Source organism: Cheilinus undulatus, linkage group 5 (assembly GCF_018320785.1).
Source record: "Cheilinus undulatus linkage group 5, ASM1832078v1, whole genome shotgun sequence".
NCBI classification, from domain to species: domain Eukaryota; kingdom Metazoa; phylum Chordata; class Actinopteri; order Labriformes; family Labridae; genus Cheilinus; species Cheilinus undulatus.
Genome location: NC_054869.1, coordinates 2,125,494 through 2,147,792, shown reverse-complemented (window position 1 = coordinate 2,147,792; position 22,299 = coordinate 2,125,494). Strand labels below are relative to the sequence as shown.

General features: G+C 37.9%; 1 protein-coding gene across 1 annotated transcript in view; it reads left to right on the top strand.

The window, feature by feature from the left end:
• Window positions 1–4,726: 4,726 nt before the first annotated feature.
• Window positions 4,727–22,299, top strand: part of LOC121509493 (MARVEL domain-containing protein 2-like) — a 58,700-nt gene continuing 41,127 nt past the window's right edge. Inside the window, exons 1-7 of the mRNA XM_041786917.1 lie at window positions 4,727–4,858; window positions 8,177–9,415; window positions 11,820–11,855; window positions 14,891–15,066; window positions 15,805–15,976; window positions 16,069–16,119; window positions 19,229–19,344. Coding sequence (XP_041642851.1) covers window positions 8,183–9,415; window positions 11,820–11,855; window positions 14,891–15,066; window positions 15,805–15,976; window positions 16,069–16,119; window positions 19,229–19,344 — 1,784 coding nt within the window. The 5' untranslated portion in view covers window positions 4,727–4,858; window positions 8,177–8,182. The remainder of the gene's footprint in view (window positions 4,859–8,176; window positions 9,416–11,819; window positions 11,856–14,890; window positions 15,067–15,804; window positions 15,977–16,068; window positions 16,120–19,228; window positions 19,345–22,299) is intronic.

Here is a 22,299-nt window from a genome sequence, read left to right as displayed (position 1 = left end):
CTCTGCATTTTCAAAGGGTTATTTTTTTCTTTTCATTATTAAATTTTTCATTATTAAACAAAAACTATTCGAACTGCATTTCAGCATTAGGACCTGTGATATACAGTATTTGCATATGACCTAGTAAGAATATCAGACATTTTGCATGAGGTGGCACAATATTATCAGAATGGTATCATTATCAGTATCTGTATCAGCAGACATGACGATATGTAGAACCAGTGTATCTGTTGTGACATCAGTCATACGTGAAGTTAAGACCCACCAGCAGACAGGACCTCTGGTAGTCAATCAGAGTGGCCATCAGGTTCTTGGTCTCCTCTGTCATTAAGGCCCCTCTACCCCACATTTCTCAATTTGGATGGGTGGCGAGCTCTTGGAAGAGTCCTGGTTGTGCCAAACTTCTTCCACTGGAGAATTCTGGAGGCCACTGTGCCTTTGGGAGCAGCAGAATTGTTTTTGTAGCCTTCCCCAGGTCTGTGCTTGTCAACGTCCTGTCCCTGAGCTCTGCAGCTCCTATGACCTTTGACCTCATGGCTTGGTTTCTGCTCTGATATCATTGTTAGCTGTGAGGTCTTCTGTAGTGAGGTGTGTACCTTTCTAAACCATGTCCAGTCAGTTTAATTTACCACAAGTGGACTCCAGTCAAGGTGTAGAAACATCTCAGGAAAGGTCCTGAGTAATTGGAGGAGCCTGCGCTAAATTTGCAGTGTCATTGCAAAGGTTCTGAATACTTATGTCAGTGTGATATTTCAATTTTTTATTTTAAAAAATTTACCAAAAAAATGAAAAATTCTGTATTCACTTTGTCATGATAGGATACTGAGTGTAGATTAATACATGATTTTAAATGACTGTAGCATCAGGCTGCAACATAAAAATGAATAAAGGGAAGGGGGTCGAAAACTTTCTGAATGACCTGTAGAAATGTATGTTTAATTAACCGCCAGGTCCTCCTTTAACCCTTTCAGGGCTTTTTTGGCAGTTATTTTCCTGAGATGAGGATATCTGACAAAAATCTTAATTTTTAAATGAATTTTGGAATTTCAACATCCACATTAGTTTGATAAAAAATTCCTCCTGTGTAGACAAAAAGCTGTCGTCTTCCCCCCGAAGGCATTTTTGGCTGCAACGACTATCATTTAAACTTCGAATTTTTATTCTACTGCTGCTGCAATACAGAAATAGGAAATCCTGTTATTCCTCTGTAGCTCGCTCATTCAGAGACAGAAAAATCACCGCCAGATGTCGCCATTTTCTCTGTTTGCAGAGAGGCACTGTGGGAGATGATCACCTTGGTTGAACTGATGGGATATAACAATAACAGTGAGTGGATCAAATTATTTCAACTAAAGCTATTTTGGGTGATTTCTATGGATGTCAGGGTCTGGTGTGTATGTGTACTGAAAAATTTGTGTGTGTGTGTGTGGGTGTGGGTGTGGGTGTGGGTGTGTGTGTGTAGGTGTGTGGGTGTGTGGGTGTGTGTGTAGTTGTAGCCAAAACACAGACTAAAATCTGTGTTGAAAAATGTATAGATGAAAACAAAAAAACTCTATTTTTGCATCTTATAGCCAAGGTATAAAAAACCATGAATTTAAATTTGTTGGGAATGCATCCAGGACTTATGCCTCCAAAGTTATAGTTTTTAGTGCTAATCATTGTCATATCCTAGAATGATAATCCCTACACACACACACATACACAAAACATCAAAAGCATTCATTAAATAGAAACGTTTTGTGTGTGTGTGTGTGTAAAAAAAGTAGCATTATGTAATAAACTGGAATTTAGAGGGTCAGAATCAGGGTCAGAATGAAAATTATTTTTTTTTTTTTTTTTTTTTTTTTTTTTGCTATACAAGATGAGGACTGGAGTTAATGACCAAAAGAAAAAGTTATTTTTCTCATGTTTATTTTTTTTGAAATATGTCCAGTGAGTGTGAGTTTTTAAAGGTTGGGCCTGAGGGTTAAGCACAGGCAGCAAAGCACTGTACAATATTTTTAAGCTACATCTGTCATGTTGAGGGTTGTAAATGTGAATTTTGCTGTGTCATAAAGAATCGTTAATTAAAATCCTTTATTCAGCTCAATTCAACCTTTATTGCTAGGTCCAATTAAAAAAACAGCAATTCACACATGTTTACAATTACACTTTAAAAATTCATAAATTAAGTATTCACACCAGAAATCTCAAGAATATTGCTGAACTGAAACAGTTTTGTAAAGAGGAATGGTCCAAAATTCCTCCTGACTGTCGTACAGGTCTGATCTGCGACTACAGAAACGTTTGGTTGAGGTTATTGCTGCCAAAGGAGGGTAAACCAGTTATTAAATCCAAAGGTTCACATACTTTTTCCACCCTGCACTGTGAATGTTTACATTTGGTTTGTTCAATAAAAACATGAAAACATATCATTTTTGTGTGGTATTAGTTTAAGCAGACTGTGTTTGTCTACTGGTGTGACTTAGATGAAGATCAGAACACATTTTATGACCAGTTTTTGCAGAAATCCCAAAGGGTTCACATACTTTTTCTTGCAACTGTAAACAGGTTTAGACTTAAAAAAAAGACTCACATATTTTGAATACCAATCACCTGTGCCTTTCATAAATAATTTAACTACATGTTCTTATTTCTTCACATGCTTGAGGACTCAGATATTGTGTTGTGTTTCAATTGTGTTTAAAGGGATGAGAAAAAGAAAACTGCACTTATTTGTTAATTTTTGGTATTGTTCAACCGTTTTGACTGATGCTGATTTTATCTCCTGATTTTCCTTCTTTAGCAGTCAAAAGGGACTCAAGTCAAGTTAAGTTTTTATCAAGTAATCTATTTGTAATGTTATACTGTAACTTAAGACACTAATAGTAAAGACTCCCCATAAACACATGATCATTTTAGAAAATTGGTCTTTTAATAAAAAAACAAAAAACTGAAATTGGTCAAAACATTGGAGTAACATTTGTTAGGGAAGACAAAGACTGGATGATTTAAGGAACCCTGGTGACACAAATCACATTTGCTATTAGGCTGCTACTACGTGCAAAATGATAAAAACGTCGAGCAGGAGTCTGGCCTCATGCATCCACAAACAAATAAATGATTTTAAAAAAGAATAAAATAATTTAAATAAATCAAAATCAAACACTTTTTCGTTTTACGTTTTGACCCCTGAAGAGCAGAAATTGAACCCTGAACCTTCCAGACTACTGAAACTACCATAACCATCAAATCTGACATAGCCAACATATTTTTTTGGAAACTCACTTTTTAAAACATTTTCATTGATTTTGAGACATTTTCTCACCATTTGATATGGTGGTTCTAAAGGTAAACTGCAAATACATTTCATTGAACACAAAAATATTTCACTACATACAGAAAAAAAAAAAACTAAATGAAAAGAAAATCCTAATGACACTTGAACATCTCATGATATGTAAAAAAAAAAAAACAAGCTCAAAGAGCAAAAAAGCAAAAAAAAAAAAAAAAAAAAAAAAAAAAAAACCTTAAGAAAAATAAAACATTTATTGAAAAGAAAAAAAAAACTAAAACCTTTAAAAAATATCAATTGAAAATATCAGTAGTGTGGATGCTTGCTCAGCATCCCCACTAATAAACTCATCAGCAAGTTGAATCATGAAGTTGACTTCAATAACTGAGTAGTTTTATTGTCAATAACAAAACAAGGATTTAAATCTCCAGACAGGTTGTTCAGATAAAGTCACACCTTTATCATAAAGTTAAATGCAACAGCTGTTATGGAAAAGTAAGAAGCGTTCTCTCACTATAGCTAGACCAGCGTTTCTCAACCTTTCGTTGTCAAGTCACCTCACTAAATATATTAAATAAAAAAATCTTCATCCCTGACAGGGTATTCATGTGATATCAAGAATTACAGAGATAATAACTGCGCAGTTCTTACTGAAATACGCCCATTCATTGGTCGACTTCTTACATGATTTCAGGAAAGGGCAGATGAGAATATTTTAATTATTAAAGTAGGGTTAGCTAATAATCTGCACAATTATGGAAGTTCTTGGTTGATTTTTAGAATTCTGAAGGCACCTCTGATGATGCCAGAAGACATCCCCAGGGCAGCTGAGCAAGACTATCATGTAGTCAAAGATTTTCTGACCAGACAGAGAGCCTCCTTTTCACTTCTCTTTAAAAAAACATTCATTGATGCTTTTTACGGTGCTTCCCCCCAAATATTTTAGGGGTAAAATTAAAATAGCTGGATTCAAAATGTACTTAAAAGAATAAGTCTACAAAAAGCTACTTAATTACAATGATCTGAGTAAATGTTTTAGTCAGGCTACTTCTATCCCGCAACAAAATAAATGTTGGTCCTTGATGATGTGTGTGAAAAATATCAAGAGCCTCACAACAGGCCACACGGTGGCGCTACCAGTGAAATAGCTCTCTGTATTGAGCATGATGACAGCGGTTACCTGTAGATCAGGTGTATTTACCTCAGCATATTAGAGCTATCAGGCTGTAACCCATTAACCCACATTCAGAACAATATTAAAGCAAAAATAAGTCAAATTCAACTGATTAGTCGCGTTCCTGTATAACATTTTGAGTTTTAGAACTATTCTTGTCTCTGTTTGCGATCGTATGACAATAAATTAATAAATAGACGAATAAATGAAAATAAAATGAGAATGGAGAGAGCAGGAAGTTGGAGGATGATGGAGTCCTTGAACGCAACATGAGGCCGGTCAGACTGGACAGGTGAGTTTCACCTGTCGGGATCACTGCTCTGAGATCAGTGTGAGAGTGTGGACTAACAGGATGTAAGCTAAGCTAGCTGCTGTTACTGTCACAGAAACAGACGAAGAATCAACAGCAGGTAAGTCATTGCTAAACGCTGACTTTAAGCTAGCTGTGGTAATTTTCCTCTTAATGACATGAAAACCAATCATTTAAACCATTAAAAAAGACGAAGGAGACAGCTGGTCTTTGTTTAGTTTCTTTATTTTAGCTGTAGGGGGGGTATTTTTATTTAGTTAACCCACTTTTAACGGCGGCTTATTTGGGAGTGGCTACATCCTCAGACACCTGTTTTGTGTCAGAGCTAACATGCTAATCATAGATGGATGCTAACGTCTCCTCACTGTCGGCTATAAAAATAAACGAGGACACATGAAAGCTAATCTTGATTAAACTGATGAAAAAAATTCCGTTAACAACATGTATATACTTTCTCTGTTGACGTGGTGAGACTACTAAAGGATATAGTTTAAAATAAGAGGATATCTGTCTATTTTTGTTTAATTAAAACAAAGAGTTGGTATGAGAAACACCACAATACTTTAAAATGACGTGCTTTCATTAAAATATAGCTCATTGTTCTACATTTAAAGAGAATGTCTGAAAAAGTTTTTTTTTTTTTTTTGAAGGACTGTGGAGAGAATATCTAATTATTTCCTAATCTTTGTCAGATTACTTATAACCTAAAATAAATTTAAATGTATAGGAACCTTTAGTGGTTATCTGGTTTATGTTATTTTTTATGTTTCTCATCATTTGTTAATTGTCTGTAAATATTTTGAGTGTTTTTCTCATCATTTGATTAAGTTACCTTTTAAAAATCATTATTAACGTTTGTCATTATTCCTATTAGATGCTTAATCAAACATAATCAGACACTTAATTAAAACATAAGGAAACATTTGGGAACAACTCAACAGTGATATTAAAAACAGTGAGTAACAAAATATTGATTAAAAGTGCAGTAACATAAGTATTTGCCTGCTCTTCGCTACTGAGTTTTAAAAACAAGAATAAACAGAAATAAAATTTGCCAGTTTTACATTTTTTAATTGACTGTACGGTCAGGATGCAGAATATTTTTATATCAGTCAATATTTACCGCAGATGTATCAGTATATTAACCTTAAATATAAGAAAAAATGTACAACTGTACCATCAGGTATAGGTAGTCACCTAGGACCCCACTGACTCAAGAAGGCCCACGAGACCCAAACATTAAACAACTACCCGACTGTCCACTTCCCTGCTCCTCTATAATCTCTGACTGGCTCAGCCTCTCTTTAGCGGGAGAAACTTGGTGTTCTTTACTCTCTAAAAAGAAAGTGTGTATGTATCAGGATCAGCTAAAAGACTTTGGAAATATAATTTCCATGTAAAATATAGACAAAAATGTTGTGCATCAATAGTTACCAGTAAATATTTGACTGTTTAGGTCTGTTTATCTCTAACGGTGCTGTATTTTCCCTTTTCTTTGGGAAGTATTGAAATCACAATGAATTTTGTAACCTGACATACTAGGTAGACCGTTTCATATCTCCATGTCATGGATATATTTCACATTCATCTAGGAAACCTCCCATTCAAAGCCTTTTGGAAGGCAGGAGGAAGGGAGACAGGCGCTGTTCTGGTTTTCAAATGGTGGAACTTGTTGGTGTATAAAACCCATGCTGAGGCCGGTCAGGAAAAGTGCACAAATATCTTTTCCAACAAGACAAGCTTTAGGTGTTGCTCTTTGCTCTTGTCTTAAAAAAGACCAAAGATCTGCCAAATACTGAAGCTAACTGCTAAAGATACATCCAAGCTAATATGGCCACCAGAAGCCATCATATATATACTGGCTCTGGATTTACCTACACCAGGGGTCTAACCTGAGGGCACAACAGGATCAACATTTAACCATAAACTGTAAACCTTATTTTCACAGGTAGTTAATTAAGGGGGAGAAAAACTAATGATAAGTTATTTTGATATTTTAAAAAAAAAGTCAGAATTTTAAGTTTAAAGGCTCAAAATCTGAGATAAAAAGTCAAAATATTGGTTAAAAAGGTCAGAACACGAAATCAAAAGTCAATATGTTTTCAAAAGGCAAATATATGAGATAGAAAGTAAAAATCACAAGTTTAAAGGTCAAACTATGAGAGAGAAAGTAAAAATCACGAGTAAGGTCGATATATAGCTTAGAATTTAAGATTGTGAATCTAAAAGGTCAAAATATGACATGAAATTCTAAATTGTGAGTTTAAAAAGTCAAAATATGGGATTAAAAGTCAAAGTTAGGAGTTTAAAAGCGCAAAATATGAGATCACATTTGAAATCATAATCTTGAAATTTCAAAACTTGAATCTAAAAGTTCACAATAGGAGATAAAAAGTCAAAATGCTAAGTTTATGTCAGAATTTTGAGATGCAAATTGAAAAAATTAAATGAAAAGACAAATTTATTTCCCTCCCACATTCCATACTTTCTATTTTATTATTTATACTCTTTACTTTTCAAATTTTTATGACTTAACAAAGGATATTTTAAATCTTCAAGGTTAAATTCTAATATCTATACTGGAGGAAATCTGCAGACCTCAGACCTGCGGTCCAGTTTTAACTAAAATATGATACGGTCCTGTGGGTAAAAGTGCACTACAGGCCGGATTTGGACCCTTGGCCTTGAGTTTGACACCCCTGACCTAAACCCTGCCTGTAACTCTCGTAAACTCATGGTGAAGCAAGTCTGAAAACAACCTAAAGCATCCTGTCTTCTCTGTAAAGCAGTCAATGTGGTTCTTTCTCTTGTTTTCATAAATAAACGTGGTCCAGTTCTGATACAACCGACCCCATACCAGCCGATAGCTACATCAGCAGCAGCCATTGCTATCAGCCTCCACTACAACTAAACACCACCCACAGCCCCTGCCTCATTCTCTTCAATGACACTGATGGGTCTGATCCATCCTCAGACCTTACCAGATCATAAATGCTCTCATTTTAATAAAATAGTAAATTACCATTCTGTAAATCTACTGAAGTGGGCTAAAGTTAATCATTTAAGTTTTACTCAAGGACTAAGTAAGAACATTTTTATCGATATCTAAGAGAGTATTATGATCTTTTTTTCTTGTGCAATAGAAAAACGAGAAAATTAATTTATCACCAAGTTTTATTTAATTTAAATCACATTTAATAAATAGCAGATTGGAAAGGACTGGTCATCAATTAATCACAGGGCTGACATGAAGAAAAAATTACCAGTCATACTCACATTTACATCAAAAAACATTTCAGAGCCATGAATCAGCCCAATAATTCTAGAGGAGGAGGCTGTTTGTTTTTTTCTTTAATTTTTCCGTCTTTAAACGTTAAAATAGTTGACTCTAATTGTGTTTCTCGGTCTACTGTCTCAGGTCCAGATGTCTTCAGGAGGCGCAGCTTCCAGGTTTGACCGGGTGAGGGAGGTCCCTCACTATGACCAGGTCCCTGTGGGCTCGTTATGGCGGGAGCAGGATCTCCCTCTGCCCCCGGTGCCTTTACATGGACCAATCCCTGCCCTCAGCTTAGACCCCCTCCCCCCGCCCCCTTTACCTGAAGAGCCAGCAGTTGGTCCGGACTCCTTCTACCCACCCAGTGATGATGAAATGCCAGAGAGTGACATTGATGCCATAGACATCAAACCTGTCCATCGCTTCATCCCTGATTCTGTCAAGAACTTCTTCAGAGGAAACAGTGGCAACAGCTCCACCAAGGGGTGGACCATCCCCCCTCCACCTCCTCCAGAATCCCCTGCTCCATCCTCCAAGAAGAGCGCCGTCTGTCACACCACAGCTGGAGTCCCCTGCTCCCCTCCTCACTCAGCGCCCCCCTCTCCATCCCTCCCAGGCTCCTACAGGGACCCCTATGGTGGCTCTGGGGGCAGCTACAACTCCCAGAAGGAGCGAGATGGGCTGCTGCTGGGAGCCGAAGCAATCGACTCCGTCTCTGCTGTGCCAACCAACCTGTCAGCCCGCACCTACCAGGAGAGGGTGGAGGAGTACCACCAGCGCTATGCCTACATGAAGTCATGGGCAGGACTTCTGAGGATCCTTGGCATCGTGCAGCTGCTCCTGGGGGCCGCTGTGTTTGCCTGTGTCTGTGCTTACGTTCACAAAGACAACGAGTGGTTTAATATGTATGGTTACTCCCAGCCACAGGTGTTTGGAGGACTTGGTGGGGGAGCTTCTGCATATGGGTACGGGGGCGGGTACTACACAGGCCCTAAGACTCCATTTGTGCTGGTGGTGGCGGGTCTGGCATGGATTGTGACAGTTATCTTGGTGGTTCTGGGGATGAGTATGTACTACAGAGCCATCCTCCTGGACTCGTCGTGGTGGCCGTTCACTGAGTGCTCCATCAACCTTGTTCTGGCGGTGCTCTACATGTCAGCAGGGATTGTGTATGTGAGGGACACCACCCGAGGGGGGCTCTGTAACACGCCTGTCTTCAATAATCCAGTGAATGGGGCATTCTGTCGCACTGAGGCTGGGCAGACGGCAGCTATTGTCTTCATCTTCTTCAACATGGTGCTGTACTTCATCAGTGCAGGTGTGTGTCTGAAACTGTGGAGGCACGAGGCGGCAAGGATGAGGAAGGAGGCACTCGCACAGGAGGTCTGGATCACACATTTCTGTCTTTAGTCCTTATTCCCAATTTGATCATGCATTCCTCTACTCTAACCTATTGTTAAAGGGAAACATGGTCATTTTCAATCTGTGTCTCTAGTTTTACTTTTTTTTAGTCTAAGTGATGGATAAAAGTTGTGTCTAATAGATCACTCCAGGTGGGCTACACACTGAACAATGTCAGGCCCATTTTGCTCAGCCAGGTTTGAGGCATGTTTCAGTTATTTATCCTTTCCTCAAATATGTGTTGTCAAGATTATTTTACAGCTTCTCATCATGTCTCCCTGATTTCAAACTAGCAGCTGTTGGAAGCACATGCACATTTTTCCCAATTAGCATGGAGAAACTTAATGCCTATATAAGGGTGTGGGAGTGCGGGGCAGTGTGCAAACACAGAAAGCACACAGGGGAGAAGAAGCAAGATACCAGTAACGTCCAAATTAAAATTATTACTATGAATAGATCAGGATAGAGTTGAAGTGGATGTAGTGCTGCTCCTAAATGACACCAATAAAGGAAGACTAGTTCTATTTTTAGCACTATAGTGGATATCGATACATGCTACAAACACATTATTTGATGAAATTTCAGGTTCAGATAGAGCTTTCATCAGAAATTTAATAAGGACAGGATCAGTTAAAAATAGTTAAATATATGGGAGGTGTTCCTTTTTCAGAGCATGATTTAATTAAAACACACATTTGTTCTTAAACCTGACGCTTAAAATGATGGAGCATAACTTAAACATGATGAAATGGCCAAATCAGCAAACATTAAATCTCACATGTGCCAAATTTGTATTTATAATTTAACATTTTTCTGTTAAAATCAGACACTGACTTGGCATACTTAAGTCATGTGTCGTTGTTTATTATGTAATTATTTGGATGTGTTAAACTGATAAGAATGCACTAAAATATAATTTAAAATTCTGCATTGGTAGATCATGTAATGCTCATGGATAGCTGGTATGCATGGTGCCAGGAGGGCTAAGCCCCTCGACTTAAACACAAAGGATGAGAAAAATACCCCTCAAATACTTTCAAAACAGACTTTGAAATTTTAATGGAACTCGTGATTAACTCATCATCCCATACCAAAACCCACCTCTTCCAACCGTGGAGGGGCCAAGAAAGTGGCCCTGACACTCACACAAGTCACAAACCTCAGTCAGACAATGCATTAATAGGGTTTTGTATCAGTTCTGGGCTTTCAGATATCAAGTGGTAATCCTTAATGCTCTATATGGATGCACCTCAATGTGTACTGAGAATGCATTGAGGTGTGTAAAACTCAGACTGCATACAGAGGCGGTCTGGGATGCCTTCATTAGGATTTGATTGTTTGTGAAGACGCAACACAAACTGACATACCGTTAAGACGCCCCTGTCAACTGAGGTGATCTGCTTTACTCTGCAAGAAACAAAAGCATGGCGTTTTTCATGACTGTCCAGCCTCACTCAGAGTGATGGGAATTCCCTCTTTGGGAGACAATTCCCGTTGCTCTTAGAACTGTCTCATCCATGAATGGCACATCTTAACTCCCTTTTAACTGTGTCATCTTTAACTGAGTTGTCATTTCAATCTAACCAGTGCCCCGTGAGGTTTACTGGCTAAATATTATATCACCATGTCCTTTAAAAGCCTGTTTATGACGACATTAGGGAGAAAAGCTGTTAAAGAGGCCCTGCTAGCCTCTAAGCTAATGGCTAATTGGCCCTGATTCATTCTTATCAGCAGCTTCACTGCACACAGTATGTAGGGATACCAAGCCGTGGTAAGAGAACCACAGAAATGATGTATGGGCCGTTGTTACAATAAGAGAAGGGGAAGTGAGTTCTGCTGTCAGGTAGCCACTGAAGACTGACTGTTAATGCAGAGTATGAACAGTTCAGTTCAGTTTAAAGTGAAGAAAGAGTTCAGTTAAGATATTTTTTATTTTTTTAGTTTAGTTGAGTTTAGTTAAGATGAGTATTCAGATGTCTAGAAAAGCACTATACATGCTCAAGACCATTGACCATTTAGTTAGTTTAGCTTAAGTTAAGGGAAGTGTAGTTTAGTGTTTAGTTTAGCTTAAGTTTAGTGTAGTGTAGTTTAGTTCAGCTAAAGTTAAGTTTAGTGTAGTGTAGTTTAGTTTAGTTAAGTTTAGCTTAAGTTCAGTTTAGTTAAAGATTAGTTTAATGTAGTTTAGTTTAGCTACAGGCTAGTTTACTGAGTTAAGTTTAGTTTACCTAAGTTTAGTGTAGTGTAGTTTATTGTAGTTTAGTTTAACTAAAGATTAATATAGTTAAGTGTAATTAAGTTTAGTTTAGTTAGTTAGACTTTGATAAGGGCTTTTATACAGAGTTGAGCTTCTGATGATCCTTTCTTCATCTTTTCTTCTTTTAAACAGATGAAAACAATCGCTTCATCAGTCCCCCTGTCCATAGTAAGTATCCCTGTAAATGTTTCTGTTGATTCAGGCTGTCAGAATGTTTTGTGCTTCAATACTTTTTGATGACACATGTTGTAAAATAATACAAAATCTCCATAATAATAAATAATATCAAAGAACCAGAAAAACTTTGGCTCCTCAGTCATATTCTTCAACAGACAGCTACAGTGTGAGACAGAGCGCACAGCAGCAGTCTGTTCAGATTCAAACGTCAGAAAATTCCAATGTTTCTCATGTCTTTATGGGGCTTTTTTGACATGAACATGCACCATGAACATGAGTAGAAGAGGTAACACTGTCTAGATTGCACAAATACATTGTCAACCTAACTAATAAAATGTTGCAAGTGTAAATGTTAAAATCTTTATTTTCAGTAGAGATGCCCAATATTATTGGTATGATATCAGTATATCGGCAGATTTGAATGATTTTGCTGATATTTACCACCAATATTTTGGCTTTCAAAATCTGCCTGTATCAGCTTTCAATATCGGCCTCAGAAACAATTTTCAGGCTGGACCAACACACCTCGGCCAGCTGAAGGGTTAGGGGGTTTATTCCTCATTTGTTATCATTCGTTACACTGCAAAGTGTGTATTAAGGACTGAAATTTGTTTATGTGTTCATCCTCAAGCTTGGAATTGTCTGGTTTAAGTTTTAGGTCTGAACTACATTTAAATATCAGTATCAGCTAAAGTTATTTTGTAAATGTCAACATTGGATATTGACAGCATTCAATACTGTGCATCCCTGATTTTCATGATTTACAGCATCTAAAACTTTACTTAAACTTTAGAGAGAGACATTATTTTGATTAGAAGGGTGTGTAAGAAAAGCATGAATCCTGTCATTATAAGTTCTGCACACTGCCTGTATTGCACAAACACTGGCAGTGTTTCAGTTGTAAACTATTGCTCATTAAAAATGAACTGGTGCCATAGTATGTCTACAATTTTAAGAAACTAAAACAGGACATTTCCCAGTATTTGGTGCCAAAACCTGTTTTTGTTGTTGTTGTTGCTGTGATCAAGCTGAACAAAGAAAATATACAGCAGTAGAGTAGTCCATCTTCATCTGTGGACTAAAAGAGCTCAAGCCTCGTCACAGTGTCCCTTCCTGTGTTTTCATAAATCAGTCAGCAGTGTGTTTCTGGCCCACAGAGCAGTGATTTAGCACCAGTAATCTCTAAATCTGCTGCTCTTTAACAACTACATGACCACACATTTTATAAACCATAAATATGATCTGTTGATCAGGATGAACCTTTTTCACTTAGATTTTTTCTGTTGTATTTATTTTATCATTTAATACTAGTGCATCTCAAAAAATTAAAATATCATGAAAAAGTTCAATATTTTTTGTCACTCGTTTCTGAAAGTGAAACCCATATATTACATAGACTCATTACACATAGAGTGAAATATTTCAAGCCTTTATTACTTGAAATTTTGATGATTATGGCTTACACATAAGAAAACCCAAAATTCAATGTCTCAAAAAATTAGAATATTACATAAGATCAAATAAAAAAAAGGATATTTTAAACACAAATGTCAGGCTTCTGGAAAGTATGTTTATTTCTATGCCTTCAATACTCAGTCGGTCCTCCTATTGTATGAATTACTGCATCAGTGTGGCATGGCATGGAGGTGATCAGCCTATGGCACTGCTCAGGTGTAATGGAAGCCTGGTTGCTTTGATAGCGGCCTTCAGGTCGTCTGCATTGTTGGGTCTGGTATCTCCCATCTTCCTCTTGACAATACCCCATAGATTCTCTATGGGGTTCAGGTCAGAATGAAGCACAGTAACTCCATGGTCATTGAACCAGCTTTTGGTACCTTTGGCAGTGTGAGCAGTTGCCAAGTCCTGCTGGAAAATAAAATCAGCCTCTCCATAAAGCTTGTCAGCAGAAGGAAGCATGAAGTGCTCTAAAATGTCCTGGTAGATGGCTTCGTTGACTGTGGACTTCAGAAAACACAGTGGACCAACACCAGCAGATGCCATGGCAGCCCAAATCATCACTGACTGTGGAAACTTCACACTGAACTCCAAACAACATGGATTCTGTGCCTCTCCACTCTTCCTCTAGACTTTGGGACCTTGATTTCCAAATGACAGCAAAATGTACTTTCATCTGAAAAGAGGACTTTGGACCACTGAGCAGTAGTCCAGTTCTTTTTCTCCACAGCCCAGGTAAGATGCTTCTGACGTTGTCTCTGGTTCAGGAGTGGCTTGACACGAGGACTGCCACATTTGTAGTCCATGTCTAGGATTGGTCTGTGCCCCGGTCCAGCCTCAGTCCACTCCTTGTGAAGCTCCCCCAGATTCTTGAATGGATTTTGCTTGACAGTCCTCTCAAGGCTGCTGTTATCCCTTATGCTGATGCACCTTTTCCTACCACACTTTTTCCTTCCACTCAACTTTCTATGAATATGCTCGGATAAAGCACTCAACCTGTGAACAACCAGCTTCTTTAGCAATGACCTTTTGTGGCCTACCATCCTTGTGGAGGGTGTCAATGACTGTCTTCTGGACATCTGTCAAGTCTGCAGTCTTCTCCATGATTGTGTAGCCTACTGACCCAGACTGAGAGGCCATCTAAAGGTTCAGGAAACCTTTGCAGGTGTTTGGAGTTCATTAGCTGATTAGGGTGTGACACCGTGACTTTCCAATGTTGACCATTTTCACAATATTCTAATTTTTTTGAAATGCACTAGTAATCAGGAGATGTTCTGTATTTCTTAATTTTTTAATCACTTTGTTTTGCTCTTTTTTGGTTAAATGTTCAGTCCTCTACAGACTGTACCAACCATAGAGAGGGTTTAAACAACACAAGATGGAACAAACTGGAAGTGTGACTGCTGACGGATCAAATAACCAATATGGCAAACTTTGAAATATACATCCAACACTTGCAAGTTCCAAGTTGTTAAAACTCTGGTACCATAATTACCCTACAGCAGATGGTATAATTGAGTTTAATTCAGTATATATGAGCTGAAAACATGAATACCTTTTCTTCACCACAGCTGGGTCCAGGATCTTCCAGGGCTTCAGAGCAGACTCCTCTACCCACCATCCAGCCTGACATCATGGATGCCACTAACAGCTATGCAGCAGCTCCTCTGATGGCTCCAGAGATCCTCCGAGGTCACATCCCAGCGGGACACATCCCCAAACCCGTTGTCATCGCCGACTATGAGGAGTGAGTGTTTCCTTTCTGTTTTTAGATGCAATGAAGATGGAGTTCCAGGTTCAGATTTATGGAGATGAATATTTCATTTGAATACTTCTCACTGGAAGGTCCTAAAGAACTTTCTTAGAATAGAACCTTAAGTGAAACATTTCTGAGTTGATTTTAACTCTCAAAGTGTAATTTTAATTCTATTCTGAGTGAATGGTCTTCAGTGTTGGGTTTATTTGACAGTGTTGATCCACCAGTGTTAGTTTATCTGTGTAAAGAGTGAACTGATCTAAGCACCGCTCACTGCCATTTCAAACCTGGGGGGATGTGTGGGTAGAGTTTCCTATCATGCCCTTGGGTTAAGTGTTGGATATGTTTCTTGTGAGATCCAGGTTCAGATTTATGAAGATGCATATTTCATTAGAATACTTCTCACTGGATGGTCCTAAAGAACTTTCTTTGAATAGAATCTTAAAAAATGTACTGTTTTTCTTGTTTTTACTCTCATTTAAGGTGATTAGAGTTTGCTGAAATAACATCATGTTGCAGATTTGTGAAAGGTACAAAGTCAAGCTGTCTTAGGTCTGTCGACATGGAGCGACAACAGTTTTATTTATTTATTAATTTCTTTAATTTTCTCTTTTGCTTGTTGAATGGAGGTCAGAACAGTCCTTTCTGATGCAGTATCAGGCAGACTGTAGCTGATTGAGCTGATGGAATGATAAGCTGGTGAAGATGTGATGTTTCCCGTCTCCACAGTAAGTATCGTGCCATCCGCTCTGATGAGCAGAGGGACCAGTACAAAGCTGTGTTCAACGACCAGTACGCCGAATACAAGGAGCTGCATGCCGAGGTCCAGGCCATGAGTAAGAAGTTTGAGGAGATGGATGAGATGATACAGAACCTCAGTGCTCAGCCCGCCTCTGGGATGGTACGACTGACGGACACAAACATGCACATATTCAAGTGCTGATGGACCAGCACTCCTAAGGTCATTCCTCTAATGCTCTACCTTTGTTTCAGGATAAGGAACGGATTAACAGCATTTTGATGGAATATCAGAGAAAGAAAGCTGTAAGTATTTAAACATGTACGTACGTTGTAGACATATAGGGCACTAAGGATTTATCATGGGACCTGAAGTGCCACATTCTGGGGCCAGAGATGGCAGGACACATAGTCTGTGTCCTTTATCTATATGAGTGGCCTTGCTATGAGCTTGACTCTCTGCTTTGTTCTTGAAAGAGAAGACTCACCTTGCCACTGATTTTCAAGAGTTAGTGCAGCTCTTGTCATGTAGTAAAATATAGAACACTTTCAAAAGTGTAGTTTAACTAAATATGATATGGACCAATAAAGACACTTTACAAGAGGTAAATACAACTATGTGAGTTCAGTTAACACTTTCAGTCTCTCTGTGTATTTTCATTTATTTTACAGGTGCAACTTTACCTGAACAGTCTGGTTGGAGGTCTGTTCTCTTGTTGAACTTGCAAATAAAGAAAGATCAGATTTTACTACAACTCCACTGAAAATACGCATTACTTAAAGTAAACTTTAAATCAAATACTTTTTATTTTACTTGCATAAAATGGACTTAATTGACTTAACAGAGGCAACCGTCTGACACGCTGCGCCTCCACGTTGTCCATTAATAGATATGAAGTCACAGCGGAACAAAAAAACGAATCCGCTCACTTTCTGAATGGATTTTTCAATGAAAAGACATGAAGACGAGTGAGACTGAGAGTCATCTGTGGTCAGACTATAAACCTGTACGTTAACATGAACAGTCATCTTATAAAAATCTTAGTTTTTGCAGACCAGCTGTTCGAATAAACAAAATAATTCCTCCTTCTGCACTACGAGGTCACAGACGTGAAACGGAGCTGTCCACGCCCTGCAGGTGCTGATTGTCCTTCAGACACGTCAATATTTATCAGATATTATCATGCCAGTTTATCGGAAGCATTTCCTTTGGCTCTACAAAGAAATAATGACTTTTTTTTTTGTTTATGTTACTTGAATCTTCTGACAATAGTTTATAGCGGTTAGAACAGGAGGGAACGACACTCACCTCTCAGAGTTAAGGTGAGCCTGGAAACAAAACGTACATCAGATATAGAAGATAAGACCATCTTAAGTTACTGGTCTTAAACCTGGAGGTTGTCATTTTATTTATGTCAGCTAAGTGACAGTTGATGCTGGCCTGCAGGCTCCTTAGGCTGGTAGCACTGTACTCCCTGCTCAGACAATATAACTGTCTCAGGTTGCTATAGTTACTGAGTTGTATATATATATATATATATATATATATATATATATATATATATATATATATATATAGATATATAGATATATATATATATATATGTGTGTGTATTATATATATATATGTGTGTGTATATATATATGTGTATATATATAGTATATATATATATATGTATATATATATATGTATATATAGTATATATATGTGTGTATATATATATATATATATATAATGTATATACACATATATATATGTGTGTGTATATATATATATGTATATAGTATATACATATATATATGTATATATGTATATAGTATATATATATATATATATATACTATATATAGTATATATATATATATATATATATATATATATATATATATATATATAGTGTATATATATATATAGTCTCTGCACAGCTTTGAAGTATGCTTGGGGTCATTATCTTGTTGGTATATGAGCCCACTAAGTTATTGTGGTAGATGTTCTTGTTCATGATACCGTCCATTTTCACTAATTTGCCCACACTGTATCCACAATTGGATCCCCATACCATAATGGAATCTCCACGGTGTTTCACTGTGGGTGCATCTGGCTTCAAAACGCTCCCCAGCTTTTCTGCAGACATAAACATGCCGATGCTGGCCGAAGTGTTCAAACTTGGACTCGTTCGTCCAGAGTACCTTCTTCCAGTCATCAGCAGTCCAGTGTTTGTGCTCCCTGGCAATTCTGAGGCGTTTCTGGATGTTTGCAGGCCTCAATAATGGCTTCTTAGCAGCTATTCTTCCCTTTAAGCTTTGTTCCATCAGTCATCTACATATGGTCATTCTGGAGACTTTCTCAGACTCTGATCTAGAATTATTCATCTCTGCCTGAAGCTCAGCAGTGGTCTTCCTTCTGTCTCCAGTACTTAAAATCTTAAGATGTCTGACATCGGCTTCAGTTAACTTTTGTTTTCTGCCTCTTCCTTGGCGCATTTTGTAAGTACCAGTCTTGGCAATTGACTCCAAAGCATACTTGACCACACTGTGAGAACACTTTATGTCTTTTCCTATTTGTCTCAGAGACCATCCAGCATCATGAAGTGCTTTAATGCGGACTCTTTCATTTTCAGTCAGCTCTCCACGTTTTACCATTTTGAAAAGGAATGAGGAATTTCAAACTGAATTCACTTTTTTAGACCCAAATTTGAGCCAGCTCACAGGGCTTCTTTTGTAAATCAGTAAATGTGAAAATTCATGGATAACAATAATAATTCTATTTTAGCATTAAAAATATCATTTGGGTTAAAGAGCTTCTACATATTGGTGTATTAACCATTGCAAAACTTAAAAAAGGATTTTGGTAATTACCAATGCTGTTAATTTAGGGCAGCTGTGGCATAAACCTTACTTTGGATGGTGGTCTAATAAATTTCTTAAGCACTGTATATACATATATATGTATGTATGTATGTATGTATGTATGTATGTATGTATATGTATACATTATTTATCCGCTAGTTAAACCGCTGGTTAACTATGTTGATACTGCTGTTTCAGCCTTAAAAGGTTTTATGTTTGATTTTCAGAAGTGTTTAAGAACCCCAATAATAATAATTGACTGCCTGTTTGATGAACTTGTATAGTGACACTTCAGCACACACACACACACACACCCACACACACACACACACACACAAACAATGCTTCTCTCAGCTGAAAATACCAAAGTATCGACCAGGTGGTTGTGTTTTTTTATTCCCAGTATCATTTCCAGTATTTTGATCTTGTTTTTAACAAAACTCTACAAATAATGATCAGTTGACAGCCCATCAAGATATCCCTCACTGTTTTATCTTGTTTTATTTCCTCATGATAAGGACGTGAAAACAAAAAGATAGAACTTGTGTCTGTTTTTTTTTTGTCAGGATCCAACATATCTGGAGAAAAGGGACAGGTGTGAGTACCTGAAGAACAAACTTTCTCACATCAAACAGAGGATTCAGGAGTACAACAAGGTGGCCGACTGGAACGACAGCAACTAAATCACAACTACAAATGTTAAATATGAACACGACTTCATCTCTGAAGCAGCTACAGAGCGGGCTCAGTTTGGTAGAGGGCAGAAAAATGGGACTGACAGAGGACATCTCGACCAATCAAAGTGTGCCGTCAGAGGTGAACTGATTCAGGCTTATTGGACAACTCCGGAACCTTTTCACTGATACAAATCAATCAAAGGTAGAAGTTTCCTCCACAGAGAAGTGAAAGTAGAAGAGTCAGTGTGCTGGGATGGGTCGATGTGGAAACTATGAATGTATAATGTTTATAATGTGTCAGATGTAGATCACTTTTAAGATGAGAACATGCATTCTAAGCATTTTGACCTGAAAATAGATAAGTGCCTGTATTGCGGAGGTTTTAATGTCTATTTTTTTTTTTATTCAAAGCCAGAGTTGTTGTGCCGTAGGCATCCCAAGCATCCTCTCTGGGCTAAAAACCAACTCATGGCACACCACCACACTCATTTGTGTCACTTCTCCCACATACCTATCAAAATCAAGAAGGGGCGGGACTTCTGGTATCACTTTGACAAACAACAGTGGAGAAAAAGAAACTGATCTGACTCGTTTTTTAAAGGGGAATTCCAGGTTAAGAGCTGCCACCAAAGCCTCAATATGATTCCTTTTACCTCCAAAGTAGACAGTTTCACCAGAGACTGCACCCCCTGCTCGCCATTGGAGGAACTGAGGTTCAACGTATTTCTGCGTCCACTTTATTAACACAGGTTATGATTTAAAAAGAATAAAATGAGTGAGATGATGAATGTAGATGACAGTGAAGCCTAAAGGCAGGTGCTGTAGGAGACGGACATATCATTAGATTTGAGTTCAACTGTATTTTTACTATAAACTTTCTGTTGCACTGCCAAGGTTCAAATACCAAAATGTTTGCTGCTGGCTGTTATTTTCATGATTTTCTCTGTACAGTAGATTTGTTTGTGTGAAGCTGAAGGAATGATCGCGGTCATGGTCTTTCTGAACTCATGTTAGTTGTAACAAAATGTTTTTTTTAATGCTAGTTTTTCAGTGCTGCTTTTATTGTAAATGATTTCACTTCTGTTTTGTACCATATTGTACATTAGAATGATTTATGACAATGAAGCACATTTTATTCAAGCTACTGGGTCTTTGATTTTTATTGGTTCTTTAGAGCAGTGGTTTTCAATCTTGGGGTTGCGAGACACTCAGAGGGGGTCTCCAGATGCCCTAAAAAACTAAGAATATGAATTAAATTTCACTGTTTCCACTTTACACCAATTTTAGTCCATTTTCAACAATTTTTCCACCAATTCTAACACATTTTTACCATTTAACACCTATTTTGATCAGTTTTAAACTCTTTCCACCACTCTTTTCTCTCTTTTTGCCACTTCTGAACCAATTCTTGCAACTTAAGCTTAAAGTTGCCTCTGTTGACCCATTATTGCCACTATTAAACTCTTTTTACACCCATTTTTCCCATTTTAACCACATTTCATCATTTGATATGCCAAATTTTGGTAGTTTAACTGGTTTCTGCCAATATCTGCCTATTTTTTCTTTCTCAGTTAACCCTTTTTTGCCAGTTTATGTCAATTTTTGATAAAATGTCACCAAATTTCCACCTATTTTTGCCAATTTAAAGCCATTTTAACTCCCTTTTACCACTATTTATGCCCATTTTTACCACTATAACCCATTTTTGCAATTTTTATCTAATTTTTGCCACTTCTAAGCCATTTCTGCTACTCTTAAAATACAACTTCACCACCTTTACCACCATTTTTTTTGCCATTATTAACCCATTTGAGCAATTTTTTTTTTCAAGATTTATTTTTGGGTGTTTTTGTGCCTTTATTGGATAGAGGAGGACAGTGGATAGAGTTAGAAACAGGGTCAAGAGTGGGGGAGAGACATGTGGTAAAGGGCCTCAGGCCAGATTCGAACTCCGGGCCGCCCGCATACATGGGGAGCGCCTTTAACCACTAGACCACCTTGCTCCCCCATCTGAGCAATTTTTAAACCATTTTCATTATTTTTTTGACCAAAAGTATTAACATTTTTAAGAAGGCTATTTATTACACACATGAATAAATACAGATATTTTTCTTTGATAAGAGTGGTTATTTTTTCAGGTTAAATAGGAAATATGGATATCACAGCTTTACTTTACAATGGACCATGGTTTTGCTGACCTCCACTGACTCCCAGTTTGCCTGTACCATTTTTCCCCCCTTTATGGACAACCTTGTCTCCACATGACTATTCTTGAATGTTCATGGCTGTTCAACCACCTTCACGCACAGTGGGGGTCCCTGGTCTCTGGCGTCTTTATTTTGGGGGTCGTGGGCTGGAAAGTTGAGCACCACTGCTTAAGAGTCACATGCTTCTGAGGACGCTCAAATGTCTTGGGGGTCAGCCATTAGAATTATTCAAAATGGAGGCTCTAAATGAATCACTTAGTGTTTTTTTCTCTCCACAGTTTAACAGATTTGTCAGGCATGGAGGCAATCAACATCACAAATTACTGTCCTTCAGACCTCCTAGAGTCTAAAACAGGGTCTGGGTTGTCACTTTGTTCTCCAGCGTGACAATGACCAAAACTAGCGTGGCTCCTTGTGAAGAACAAGTGCCAGAATACCAAAGTGAACATTATGGACTGTTCTGACTTTAATGAAATCTGTGGGGGGACCTGAAGACCAAGGTCCACGCTAAAAGACCATCAAATCTGGAGAAGCTTCAGGGATTCACAGAAGAAGAATGTGTCGGGATTCCTCAGGAGATGAGTCTGAGACTGGTTAAAAACTACAACCAACGACTGCAGGCTGTTATCCAGCACAAATGAGACATGACTGACTGTTGGGGTCGGGGGGATTGTCATTGGACCCTGGGAGTTTTTGGCTTTTGTCAAATAATTTTGTTCCTGTAGACAAAGTAAAAGAATATTAGCATCCAAA